Source organism: Opisthocomus hoazin, chromosome 17 (genome assembly GCF_030867145.1).
Source record: "Opisthocomus hoazin isolate bOpiHoa1 chromosome 17, bOpiHoa1.hap1, whole genome shotgun sequence".
In the NCBI taxonomy this organism is placed as follows: domain Eukaryota; kingdom Metazoa; phylum Chordata; class Aves; order Opisthocomiformes; family Opisthocomidae; genus Opisthocomus; species Opisthocomus hoazin.
In genome coordinates, this window is record NC_134430.1 from 3,426,102 (window position 1) to 3,440,188 (window position 14,087).

Below are 14,087 nucleotides of genomic sequence, written 5' to 3' on the forward strand. Positions count from 1 at the left end.
CTCGTCCCTGTCGCAGGTGTTTGGGAGCCCTGCTCTCCCCAGGGTGCCAGCCACGGGCCCCGTCCCACTCTGCCCTCCTTGCAGGTTTTGCAGCTAAAGGTGCTGCTTTTCTGTAATTTACAAAAAAATCTATAGAGTTCCTCATACTCAGAGTATCTGCCCCAGCTTGGGCTTCAGCCTGTCGCCTGGAGGAGTTTGTGCCCCAGAGGTTAATGGAAGAAAAGGCTGAAAAATGGCTTTAATGTTTAATCACGTAACATCCAATAAATGCCTGCGTGGCGCAAATTAGCTTTCCTTAAATCCGCTGAAAGAGATGTGCTGCCTGCAGGGTCCAGTCCGCCCTGAAAACCTCAACTATGGCAGAGTCCGTAAGCCCCAGTGAGAGCATTTCAGTTTTCCATAAAGAATTAGATGATAAAATCAAAATGACCCTAAATGCTGTAAGATGTGATTAGCCAGGACTGTCTGCAAGCAAGCCCAGAGAAACCATCCGCACGTTTCCCAGCCAGGGCTGGGGTATGTCCTGCTGCTGCTGGTCCCACTCCTGCGCCGTGCAGCGAGGCATTCACCATCGGCAGGAGCTCGTCACAGCCCGGCGTTGTTCTCTGCCACCTTTGCCAGGACGTGAAGGCCTTTTTTCACCGTGCCACTAATACAGAACACCCCGAGACGGCATTCAAGTCTGGTATAAACAGATGTACCTCTGCTACGTAGCGATGTGCTGTCGCACTTTGCTGATGGTGCTGGTACAACTCTGCCCGTGCCCGGTTACGGGGTTTAGAGAGAGTTATGTGACGCCTGGGGATTTCTAGAGAAACTGAAGATCTGCAGAGTGTTTTACTTGAGGTTAGCTGTATTTTATGGAGTGTAAGGAAGACACCACTGAATGTAAGAAAAATGGATTAGGAGCTTACTGGTGGACAGGTGGGAGGCCAGGCAGGAGGAATTGTTATAAAATGTTAGGATCTGCTGTTCTGGGGCATGGCGTTACCTGCTGCCTCAGGGCTGGCACGCTGACGTGGCACCAGTATCTCTGCAGCTTGGGGACTGTCTGCCTGTGGAAATCTGTGCACTTTATGACCCAGTGTCTAAGAATAACATCAGCAGGAGCTGGCTGCATGGCAGGCATCTGATGTCCCATCTCCTAGGACCTCCATAAGAAGAGAAAAGAAAAAAGGAAAGTGATCCAGACTCTTTCTGCCAGTGCAAGTGCGACTTCCCACAGCTGCCGCCCTACGTTACACGCGTGTCCTCGCAGACAGTCTCTATGATGGAGGACTTGTGGGTGCTGTCTGCTTCGGGGCTGTCCTCTGAGGCCTTCAGCTGCCTCCTGAACCGAGACAAGATCATCCTCAGGGAGGAATACAGCTCCTTGCTCCGCAGGGCATAAATAATGGGGTTCACCATGGAATTGAGCAGGCAGAGGGTGCTGCAGAAGGCAAACACCTTGCGCAGGTGATTGCTCAGGCTGGCAAATATGCTGTAGATCATGAGAATGAGGACTGGAGACCAGCACAGCACGAGGACCGTCAGCACCATGACAAGGGTCTTGGCCAGCATGACATCCATCCTCATCCTGGTGTTCTGCTTTCCCATCTGCACTTGGTTCTTCTCCATGTAGGCCACGTGCTGGTGAGCCCTCCACAGCACATGTGCGTAGGCATAGATGATACACCCCAGCAGGACCATGACGAAGCAGATCCAGCTCGACAGATAGTTGTCGTCCACAAACGGGAACAGCTCAGAGCAGGTTGAATTGAGTGTGCAGCAGTTCCAGCCCAGGAGGGGCAGGGAAGCAATGGTCACACATGTCATCCAGAGCAGCCCCAGGACTATCCACGCTCTCTTCCTTGTCATGAGGAGCTTGTATTCAGATGGTCGGCTGATGGAGATGTAACGGTCCAGGGCTGTCAGCAGCAAGCTGCTCAGGGAGGCAGAGAAGGACGTGTTCACCCCTCCCAGCTGCAGCAGGAACATTTCTTTAGAGAAACGGGTTTCATTAAAGACATGGAAGTTCACAAAACTGCAGACGAAGATGATGCTGGCCAGAATGTCAGCCAAGGCCAGGCTGCTGATAAAGAGGTAGGAAGGCTTTCTCCTGGTCCCGGGGGAGGAGAAGATCAGGTACAGCACCAAAGAGTTCTCAAACATGCACAGTGTCCCAAAGAGGCCACACAGTGTGGCAATGCTTATCTTCTGCGCTTGCGTGCTGAGGACCATGAAGCACTCCATGGTGTTCGCACTGCATTTGGAGGCGTTTTCATACATCTCACAAATATCCATTGTGATTAACTGGAGCTAGGATCTTGCAGAGAGCCTTTCTGCTTCCTTCGCACTTCTTCAGATGCTCTGAAAAAGACCAAGGGGAAGGGGACTTACAGGAGCACAATTAGCAATAAACTCAACCCACTTGGACACATCCCTCCCTTTAGAGGGAAGCATGCAAAAGAAAAAGAGCCCAGGGAGACCTACTTCAGGTCCACAGCCCAAATGCTGTAGCCGACTTCCACCCTTTCCCAGCAGACATCCAGGCTTTAACCCACCGGTGACTTGGCTGAGACCCGTCTATCACAGCCCATGAGTACCACGGCCGTACCACGTCCGTCTCTCGGGGTGTTTCCTCACCACAAGAGGGAAGCAGCAACGCTGAGAATTGTACAAATCCTGGGCCAGCTCTTACCAGTCCTCCGGGATTCACTGCTCAGGCCAGCAGTGGTGGAAGGTACTGCTCATGGTGACATTGTGCTGTGGCCGGGGACAGGAGGACAGGAGAACAGCCTGTCTAGGTGAAGCTGCCCCGGGAGGTGGCTGGGATGGAGAAGGATGAGGGATGCTGCATTGCCAGGGACTTGGTGAAGCTCATCTGGGAACACAAAGTGCACTTTGAAGCATTTATTCCTCAACACATAAAATTACCAGGCTGGTTTTATATTTAAGCTTGCCCATTGCAGTTTGATAAAGTTCAGCCTCATTAAAGCTGTGTTTCTCCCCTCCTAATCCCTGTGTCAGGAGTCAGTCTGCCCCATGGTCAGAGTGATTAAAAGTGATTGTTCAATATCAATATTAGAGTGCAGGTTGGACATAAAAATGGGGACATGCAGGAGCTAGACCACTTGAACCTAAGAACCCCTGTCCATGCCCAGGATTAGGTTGATTTTATCAATATTTTTAGCTTCAGCAGAGATGTGATAGAGAGCAATGCTTTATTTTTCCCTAGGTGGACGCCGAGATGCTCAGTGCACTCTGTGGCAGCAAAGTCATGTTTTTCTCTACACTTCTGCAGCTTAACGCATTTAAATCCCTTCATCTTCATTACACTGATGAGCTTGTCCTTCAGAAGTTATTCTTCTCCCATTCTTGGTCGTGATTATACTCATGCTTTAAACCAAATGTACTTTACCTGAGGGCTCACCTGCCTTGTGTTGCCTCATGTAACAGGGGAAGAAGGTCATCCTGGACCGGGCTCTGTCGAGCAGATGAAGAGGCGGATGTTGGATACACTAAAGCTGCCTGATTAGCAGAGAGACATGCTGTCCCCGGAGCGCTGCGCACCGGCAGGTCGTACCGCCCTGCTGCAGAGACCGTGGGACAGGACCCCCCTTCCTGAAAGCATCCGCCTGGCTTTGAGTATCCCGGCGATGGGACTGTGAGTCCCCAGTGCTGGAGGAAAGCCCTGGGCTGATAGCGCTCCCTTTCCCCCAAAGCAAACAAATCTCTGTCTCTCCCTCCCCTCAGCTCTCTTTTGAAAGATGAAACACCCAAAACATGCAAGAGGCAGCAGATGGGACGTGCGGCAGCTCCAGCTACCCGGGCTTCAGCGCTGCCGGGCTCCAGGCACCTGTAGCCAACCATCTGTGGCTTCTCTGTGTTTTGAAATTCAGAAAAGGCAACGGCTGTCTTTAGAGGAAACAACAGCCAGCAGTGACCAACACACTACAAAACCTCTGTCCGCAACATCTTAGCAGTGACACGTATTTTATACCTGTCTCCGCTACTTCCTTCCCCACCAATTCCCCCGTCCCCAGACACTCCTCACTATTTCTGTGTTTTGCAGTAGGTGCAAAATACCCCCGAGCACTTGAGATGCTGCCTAGGAGCTTGCAAAGCAGAGTCTGAGCCCAGCACTTTGCTCCTGCCCGCCTGTCAGGGCTCAAACACGGGTGACTGCAGGGCATTCGGTCCATATTACAGCCAGAGCAGTTGAACCCTGGTTTGCGTTTCTTGGCGTACTAGGCTGGAGGAGGCCTGGACTTTGGGCTGCAATGTGGCTCAGCATTGCAGCAAGCCTCTCTGCTCTTACATCAGGCTCTGGAGTGGGGTAAGCATACAGGACCGGAGACGTTGCACTCTGATCTCAGCACTCGTGTTTCCTGCAGCTCGTCACAGAAACGCTCTGTGTGCAGCAGTAATTGCTACTGCTGCTATTAAACCTGACAACATCTCTCTCTCCAGAGAAGATGGATTTAGCGGACAGATGGACTTGGATGTAGCTCAGGGCTCACCAGGGGCCACTGGGGCAGCAACTGCCTCTCTGAGTATGCAAAACTCCCCAGCCAAAACTCCAGCATCCAAACCAAGACATCTCTTAATAAGCAGAGTCCAGCATCACCTTGACGCACATTAATTGGACCCAGAATCCCCAGGACCATCTTAAATTCTCAGTATCTGCAGTTGTGCAATGTCCAACAAACATACTTAGGAGCTTGAAAACTGTACTGAACATTAGGCAAGAGTCTGAAGGCCAGCAAAATGCTATCCCTCATGTTATGTTGCTTGGGGAGAGAATTTGGTTATAACGCAAAATAACTCCTGCACTGACTGTTCTGGTACAGCTCTCTCCATTAAGCTGACATAATTCAGATAAGCCCTCAGGTTCAGAGTACTGTGCTGGGCTCGTAGCAATCAGTCAGCCAGCCCAGACCTTCTCCTCCCACATCTGTTGTGTCTCAAGCTGAATGGCAAGGACGAACCTCTTTGCAGTTTTGACTGAGCTCCCCCAGATCTTCCTTCCAGCTCCCGTGCCTGTGAGGGAAAGCACGGGGCTTTGCTCCAGCACAAGATGCCTTCTGTAGAGGCTCCAGAGCATGAACACATGGACAATGCCAAGACCCCCTCTCCTTGCACTGCCTGTCCCTTCTTTTTTTGGCCATAAGGCTGCTTTTTCCTGCCCGGGAGACATTTTTCTCTTGTCAGATGGGCTCCTGGATTCAACCATTTGTTTGTTCACACCCCCTGCCTTCTGCACGCTCCAGCTCCTGGGAAACAAGCCAGCCCGTATCTGGATCCTGGGGGAGAGCTGGTCTGCAGCATCCTCCATGGGGCAAGTCCCACTTCCAGGGTGGAAACCCACCTTCTGAGGGGCAGCATCTCCCCCTCCCTGGGAACTGCAGCCCTGGGCACGGCCGTGCATCACTGCCACAACCAGCCCAGCGAGCCCAGAGAGTCCCTGCCCGACGGGCTGACATTTCAGCTCAGCAGGAAAGGGTGAAGGGGCCTCTTGCCCTCATGTAGAGCCAGGAGACTGCGGCACGGAGGGACTGGTTCCCTGGAAGCCGCAGGAGCCAAGCGGGGATTTCCTGGGCCTCTGCACAGGATTAACTCTCCTCCTAGCACAGCAAAGTGTCTCCTGCCAGCAGGATCTCCCAGGGCGGGGAACATTCTGCCAAAATAAAGCAATGGAAACCCCATCCCTTGCAATGGAGAAACCCCCAGACAGCGCCAATAACAACAGCCCCAGGAGGCAGCAAATGCATGCAACGCACTGAACGAACAAGAAGCCCAGCTATTAGAAACAAAATACAGATAAGACATTTGGGAATGCAATGTATTTCTGATACAGCCTCACTGACTGCAAAGTCTGCCCAGAAGCAGCAGAGAAACCTTCCCCCTGTTAGAGCTGCTTGCGAGCCCACTCACTCCAGCCTAGTAACTCCGCTGGCTTCGGTGGAAATTAAATCTACAAATGAAAAAGTCCTTTTCCATTTCAGTGCATTGCTGCGATTGATTTCAGCTGTCAGAATTACACTGCCTTGCATGCAGCAGCAGCGTGGTTTCTGATATCACTTGGGATGGTTTCTTCATTTACAGAGACATCTCGGAATCCTTGTGATTAATAAGTTAACATATTGGTTGCTTAGAAAATGTAAAATTAAATTTTCCTGTTGCAATCAGCCAGTGCAATGTGCCTGCAGCACTCTGAAATCGCTGGTCTTGAATATTTCATCGCCAGAATTTCTGAGAGATTTGATCTTACAATAAAATAAAATGTCTTAAGTGATCACCTAATATGAACACGGGAAGTGATTTATGTAAAAATTGTCATTAATGCTTGGACTTTTCGCTTGCTGGAAAAGCAACGTATCTTTTGCTTTACAAATATTTTAGTTTGTACATGGTTTCTTGTTTTAGTTGTAGAAGTTTTGCCATTATTAGGGAAACAGCTGTTCATCCCAGTTTGCCCCTCTGCCATATTAAATAATGCCGAGCGGAGTTACCTCCCTGATGTAAGCACTGCCCTGTACAAATATTCCTGTTGAGAGTCCAGTTCTGCCCATGTGTGATGGCTCAGGTGACAGCATTCCGAGCACAGCGGCGTGGGGGTGCAGAGCAGCACTGCGAATGCCAGTTCGGGTACAAAGCATGGCAAAACAGAGCTCCTCTGCCTCCACCAAAACCACCACGCGTGGAGAATGCTCAGCCGGAGGGCTCAGTACCACACTCATGCTTGCGAGACATTTGGAAATACCTCTGACACCTAACATTCATATTTCCTAAAACCAACTGTAAAGAGTTAGCCCTCAGTCTGTTATTTAAACACTTACCTTTCGCGTTCTCCTTATGAAAGCATTCATCCTAAAAAGCAAATTTCCCACCCTTTGTTACACACTGTGTTGCAGTTTATTCCATATAACACCGGCAATCTCCCTGTGACAAACCCTGCATGGCGGAGTCTCCCGGGTCTGCATGCGTGCGTGTCAGCACCGTGGGCTCAGAGGTACGGTGGGTTTTACCACGAGAAAAAGGATCCTGGGCTGCAGGATCTCCCCCTGGGTTAGCAAACACAAACCGCTCACCTCCTCTCGCCGGCGTCGTGGGCTGGGGGTGCTTGGGGGCTTCCCATCCTTCCAGCTCTCAGGGCAGGCTGTGCAGCTGCGGACGTCGCCTCTCCTTTCACATCACTTCTGGTTTCATCTGGGTTTCTCATACCATTCTGTTTTACTCCCCTGGGCTGGAAATCCATCAGTGCAAATCCTTCCTCTGGTTTCTTGCTCTCTTTTGCATTCTTTTGGTGAACGTGTGTCAGGTTTTCTTTCCTCCCCCACTTCCCCTCTGGGTTTTGTGTTCTGCTTCTGGCTGCTTGGGCCACATCTCACAACCACCCTAACCCTCTGACTCGCTGAAATAATTTGCTCAGCCCCTCTGATTCCCCCATGTACCTGCAGCGTTTGAGGCAAGAGATATTCAGGGTCTTTTCCTGACTTCTCTGGGGAAGTGCAAGAGGAGGGGAAGGAAAACAGCTAGGAGGCAAGGACAGAAAAAGCTGGATATACCAAGCTGTGTGCAGGTCTAAGGGCAAGCTCAGAAAATTGCTGTCTGTGTGCTTGCCAGCCCCATTAACAGCAAGAATCCCACCTCCCTGTGCCCCGGAAAGTGGGCAAGCCACTTTGTACACAATTGTGCTCTGCTAATGCCAGCAGAGTAAGGTCATTTTCTCTTTGCAAGTGGAAGGGAAAGGAAATGGCTTAAGGTCTTAAGTTACACCATCATACTCCTGTGGTGACGATGGATGGAGGGCAGCAGAGGCTGAGGTCTCTGCTCTACCAGCTCTCAGCTATCCTTCCTCGCAGCTGACCGCTTCTCCCCCTCCGCTGGGCAGCAGCTGCCCGTAGTTGGTTATCTGCAGTTTGTGCTGTGGCTGCAGGAAAGCAGGGACATCTGGCAGGTGACACCAGAGCACCAGGGACAGTATCGCCTGTTACTCAAGGCTTGGTGTTGGTGTTTGCCCAAAATCCCAAGGGAATTGGCCAGGTTATGGCTGGGTAAGACCACACAACACGCAGTGGGGAGGACACGTTTCACTGGCTGCAAAGGCGAGGCGGTGCTGCTTCACCCCCAGATGCACCCTGCATCCCCAGCACAGTCCCAGCCTCCTCCCACAGCCCCATCCCAGCACCATCAACCCACCCTCTCCCAAGCAGGAACTCAAGCTTCCCTCCTGCGGGGATCCCAGTTCCCCCCATTCCATGGATTCGTGCTGGGTTTGAACAGCAGTTACACCTCTCGCTCTCCAGATCTTTGCTTTGCCATCAGTCATGGCTCGGGAGTCTCCCAGCAGCTGCCAGAGCTCAGTGCTCAGCAATGCTCGGCTGCCCTCTCCAGGGACGGCCGCAATGCTCACAGGGACATCGGTCTGCGGACGCTTCAGGAAGAGACAGAATTGGGAAGCCAGCGCTTCCCCTTGGCCCCTGGACAGGAAAAGTGGGTTCCCCAGCTCGCTGGGTTGCTCAGGCATGGCTGGGACCTGGGGCCCATCTGCCCCTTGCGATGCCGCTCAGGGGTGGACGCTTTTAAAAGCTCCACTTTGGATCTTGTGTGTGGAAACCACAATAAAGATGAAAGGCATCACAGGCAAAAGCATCATAAGCAAAGGGGAAGAGCCAGGTTATCAGCTCTGCCTCAAAAAAGAACAGCTTCCATTTCAGCTCCCAGGAACAGACGCATTGTTCTTTGCAAGAACAAATATCAGACTGCAAAGAGCTTGCGAAAAACAGAATGATACTTGGTACTAGTCTTGAGCTAGAAAAGCAGCACTCAGCCTATTCCCTGCTCTGTCACAGCTTCATGTCCACCTGAAATGCAGACCCAGGTTTCCTGTCTGCAAAGAGAGCCGTTCTGTCGAGAGAGCACATGTTGCAAGAAACATTAATACTGCAGCATAACTAGAAATTTGTAATTTGGTTTCTGGACTCTTTTATAGCAAAAAAATGTCCTGCCAGTGTGAAAGTAAGCTCTTGAAGGCTGACTTCTGTAATGTAAGGGCTTTTTGTTCCCCTCTAGCTTGGATATTTTCCCTTGGCATCAGCTGCAGCTAACATAGCTGTGAACAGCCCTGCTTTGGGAAACCCCCACAAGCAGGGTTGACAGCTGGGACCAAGGAGCAGTCCCAGTAAGGTCACATTCTGCTTCTGTCTTTGTGCCTGCTGGCCTGGAATAGAAGCACAGTCAAGTTACAAACAGTGCAAACTAAAGGAACACCATCACCAGAGGAAGGCTCTAACAGACTACCTTGGCTGGGTGGGCTTTAAATGCCCCCTCCACTCTCACTTGGGTGGGGTGATCTGAATTCCGTGCACCTGATTTTATGGTATTTAAGCCAGATGCATTATCAGTTTTGTTGAACTCTTCAGGACAGTCTTGGCAGTAGTTTGTGTTCCTTGCCTTGCTGCTAGTACCAGATCTCCCCAAGTGAGGGAGGCTGAGCAGAACTGGGGAGATGGCCTTGGGAGGGATGCTGTTCCTGCAGCCCTCACACAGGTATTCTGGCTGTAGGGTGTCTGCCGGGTGGGCATGCCAGCTGGCTGGGGATGTGTTGTGGTGAGCTGCTAGCTCTGGTCCCACCGTGTGCTGAAGGCAAGGCTTGAAGAAAAGTTGTGTAGGCAGTGGGGAAGAGGGCTTGTGAGCTTGGTCTTGCTCAGTAGCAGTGTCCCTGCCTCTAGAGGAGTAGGGAACAAGCCTGGGGCTGCTGTTAGGACATAGCTCATGTGATGGGGTGCTTAGTCACCAGGGCTTGCAGAAAATGTGGCTGTGCTTTGGGGCAGGGCGGTGACTTGCTTGTGTTTCTCTGACTTTGGTGTGTGCTGGGGCTGAGTTTGAGAACTGAGTGGCTCAGGCAGGGCTGAGGGTGGAGGCACTGCTCCTGCTGATAAGGTGTGAATCAGAGAGCCGTGTGGCTTTACACTGCAGGCTTAGAGGAAATGGCCAGAAAAAAATAGACCTATTCTCTCCTATAACACCTGGTGTGAGAAAAGCAGGGCTTGTCTGATGAGTTTGGCCTCTGGCCCTGTAAGGCTGTGCCTGTGCCCTGGCTGTGCTGTCCTGCTGGAGAGCCAGGTCTGCTTGCAGCAGGTGGGCTGAGGATGAAATGTTTTTCCTGTTGATAGAATATGAACCAGGCATATTGATTTAAATGGATTGAAGCTTCCTCTGGGCTTTTGTGACTCAGTGCTGGTGTGGATTTGAACGGGGAGCTGTCGAGACAGAAAACCTACAGGGTGTGACTTGAGAGTCATGCCTGGGTATGCTTTTATTTACAGAGTTTGCAAATCAGTTGCAATGAAGCTGCTTCAGCACAAGCCCTTTAAACCCCCCTGGGCAACAAGGCTGAGGGTTTGGGTAACTCGTCTTCAGCGAGCTGTGTGTCCATGGTGTTCTCACACTTGGGGCTGAGTTTGTAGTGTTCTGTGTATACGCATCTATACAAATGTGCACCCTGCAGTCACACAAAGGAGAGATGATCCCAGAGACACTCCTGAGCACGTAACTGGTTTCAGCAGTGCAGAGGAGCAAACTCTTACTCTGGAGACGATGCAATTCAGGTACTGGTGGACACTGACCTAACTGACGTCTACAGCTTACATAGAAAGTATCTTTAGGTATTCTGCCTCTGCTTTATTGAACAACAAACTTATAAGGACCTTTAAGCAATTAAAGTACATACTTTTATTGAACTGTTGGGGCACTTGCCTTGTACCTCTTCTCTATTTACTCTGGAGAGATTGAAATATCCACCTAGTTCCTGCAACTCACTGCTCTGGATTTCCTGAGCTTTATCTGATCGAGAAACAGGGGTGCTGCCAAAGAGCATAAAAGATATTCTAAATGTTACTGTATATTCAATACTTTCATGCAGATTTTTAAGAAAATACAGACTCAACACATCTCCCACACAAGCAAAACTTAGGAAGATTGTCATCCTGGTTAATGTTTGGCTCAAATGGAAACATTTAACTAGTTTCAAGTGTGTCATGGGACTCTTAGTAATGCCAAGGTGTTACTTCTTATGGCTCTAAAAATCATGTACCACCAGAAGCTTGTCACCTGTGGAATAAAACTGGGGCAATGGTTTACCACTGACTAAACAAATGATTCATCTGTGGCACTTACTTCCTGCAGTGTCCATCAGTGGGTATTTCCATGGAAGTGCTCTGGTATTATGTGTGTGGTTAGAGCCATCTCCATCACAGCTGGAAGCATTTCTGTTTGGGGCTAACAAAGCTCTGGGAACTTTGTCTTCACTGGAACTTCTGTGCAAATTGCTAGTTATGGCAATGCCAGCACAGATGGAGCCACTTCCCTGGGCTGGTATTAACACTTGCTTTGAGAGGGAATGGAGATACTGAGTGAAAAATAATAGTGGCTAGGAAAAACCTTAAGTTGTTGTCACTGTGGCAGCAGAAGTTTGGTGGAAGGCCAAGAGGGGTGATGTAGATCCTACTGAAGAAACTGGCTTCATGGGAACATGAGGAAACTTCAGTAGTTACTGCAGTCAGCCTTGGGTTACCTAGAGGGAGCAGAATAATCCAGACCAAGCAGACATTTGCACAAAAGAAAAAAACCTGTACAATAGGTTATAAGTGCATGTAGCACAGGTGTTGTGAAGTCATTGAGCCTGTGTCTCCAGGTAGCAATGCACAGCAAGGTCAGAGTTGGGGACACCAGCCTGTTCAAGCAGTGTGTTTGAGGGCACAGCCTCTGGGACCTCGGCTGCAGCGATGGAGGGCTGCATGGCAGGGGCAGTGGGTGTAAGCTGCTCCTGGAGGCAGCCCAGACAGCCTGCCCGCATCTAACTGAGCTCAATATAGTGCTATGAGCTTTGGAAGGCCATTGGAAAAAAGAAAGAAGGTTTAAAAATCATTATGTGAGGGAGTGAAGTAACTTCTCTTGAAGGGAGCTCAGATCTTGATGATAAGGGATCAAAACTGAACCCTGGGACCGAGTCTGTGCTGTGTCTTCAGGACATGCAGTCCAGTCCAGGTCAGGCACCTGAGTGCTTCCATACATGTTAGGGCTACCACAGCTCTGGGAATACCTCTTTTTCTTCCACTGCAGAAGAGCAAACCTGCCCTAGGTTTTAGCAGCTGAAGTGTGAAGCATGGCTTTCTCTTTGTTTGCAAGTTGGGCATTATGGTGTTTCAGATATTCTGGACTGCCTGCCCTTTTGATTTTAAAAATACCCCTTGTGTTCCTGCCTGAACTGTCAATGACACAATTTACTGGAGTGTTCAACTGTTTCCTGGTGTGTTTCAGTGAAACAATTTCTGTACAAGTGTAGGACTGGTTTATCACTGACATTTCCTGCTCCCCTCTGGCTAAATCTGTCAGCCTGACCCCAGAGCCAATTCTGAAAGACAAGATTTTTTTGAAATATCTAAAAGGTACTGAGGAAAAACTGCCAGACCTTGTGTCATCCTTGATCTGAATTGAAAAGTACGTGGCTGTTCCACTCCCCAGACAAGAGAGCACATTTGCAGCCAGTAAAATGCTATTTCTAAATCTCAGTGACATGTCCTGACTTAAAAACATCTGCACACTGAGATGATGTTTTAGCAGATATAAACACACTAAAGATAGAACCAAAGCAAAAATCTGCTGATGTGCATTATAGGAGAGTTGTTTGAGATAACTGGTGGAGTTTCAATGTGTGTTTGGTTACAGCAGATACTGTTGTCGTCTTTTAAATGAAAACTACTGAAAGGATCTTAGCCCTAACATTATGCCAAGAAATACAGAGCACAAGGAGAAAACAAATTAATCTCAGCTTGGTTTGTGCAAACATACAATAAAAAAACATGAACAAAGGTCTGGGCTCGGTTATGTCAACACATTTTCTGTATTAGCACATACCGCGTCTTGTTCAGGAACACTGCATAATGAAATGCAAACTTCTTAAAGACACAGCGTCTCTTCGGAGTACTTAACGCTGTCCTGTTGGTGCTTGGAGACCCTCTGATGGCTCAGACCTGCGACAACCAGGTGCTGCTCCGTGGGAAACCAGCTCTGTTTTCAGTGGTTTACAGACAAAGGAAGAAGGCAGTGATTTTCCCATTCTGTAGCTCAAAGTGCAGGGTACCTTAATGAACTGAAGGTGTCTGTCTATACTGCAAAAGAGAAACTTTGACTGTTCATGGGTTGGGTTTAACTACTTCCCTCTGCCCTGGTGGTGTTAAACTGAAGGAGTTGCTGCCTGTTTTTTTTCTCCGGTCCCTGCGCGGTGCCGGGCGGGCCCCTACGCGCTGGCAGCGGCCCCAGATCGCTGGGAGTCTGCGGGTTTTTTGGTTTGGGGTCGTTTTCAGAGAGTCTGTGCGTGGCGGCAAAGGCCGAATCTCATGGGTTTCGGTGTACATGAGGCAAAATAAAAGAGTACGCGAATGAAAACAGCGGCCGGGGCCTGGACAGCTCTGAACCCCTCCCCACGACAGCAGTTCAAAACCGGAGGGCCTTTTCCCTTCGCGCCGCTCCCTCCGTTTCGAGATTTAAAATCCCTCTCAATTATGTTTAAATTTTAAAAATTATTGAAGTAAATGTCGGTGTGGGGTACGGGCTCGAGGGACTCCAGCTACCCCATCTGGCGACCCGAAAGCTGCGGGGGGTCTCGGCCCGGCTGTGTTCTGCTCTTTGTTCGCTGAATCCAGGGAACCCTCTTACAGCAGGAGGGTGGGGGTCTTTTTGTTGTTGTTGTTGTTAATTCTTTTACCTCTTTGAAGGCCCAAGCGGCAGCTGGCGTGGCCGCCCCCACCTTTTGTTGTGGTAATTCCAGGGGGGGAGGGGGGAAGCTGGCTGCCGGGCCCGGGACCCCCGCGGAGGGGCCGCGGCCGCTCCCGAGCTGCCCTGCGCTGAGGAGATTCAAACGGCGGCCCCGCCCGCCCGGTCTGCCCCGTCTCCGCCCGGCAACAGGCGGGGCTTGGCTCGGATTGGCGGAGAGGACAGGCAGCGCGCTCCCATTGGCTGGAGCAGGGTGGTCTGGGGAGGGGGGGAGAAGGACGAGGGTGTTATACGGCGTAGGGAGGCGGCAGCCATTTTGTGTGGGA

General features: G+C 50.4%; 1 protein-coding gene across 1 annotated transcript; it reads right to left on the reverse strand.

Moving 5' to 3' along the window:
- Positions 1–308: 308 nt before the first annotated feature.
- CNR2 (cannabinoid receptor 2) lies at positions 309–7,233 on the reverse strand. The gene is made up of 2 exons (XM_009931078.2): positions 7,074–7,233; positions 309–2,349 (listed from the first exon to the last, which is right to left on the reverse strand). Exon 2 carries the CDS (start codon positions 2,281–2,283, stop codon positions 1,234–1,236), a length of 1,050 nt encoding a protein of 349 aa, XP_009929380.2. The 5' UTR covers positions 2,284–2,349; positions 7,074–7,233; the 3' UTR covers positions 309–1,233.
- Between the last annotated feature and the right edge of the window lie 6,854 nt (positions 7,234–14,087).

Coding starts and splice junctions, on each gene's coding strand:
- CNR2 (XM_009931078.2), bottom strand. CDS start 2,283: ATGGATATTTGTGAGATGTATGAAAACGCCTCCAAATGCAGTGCGAAC.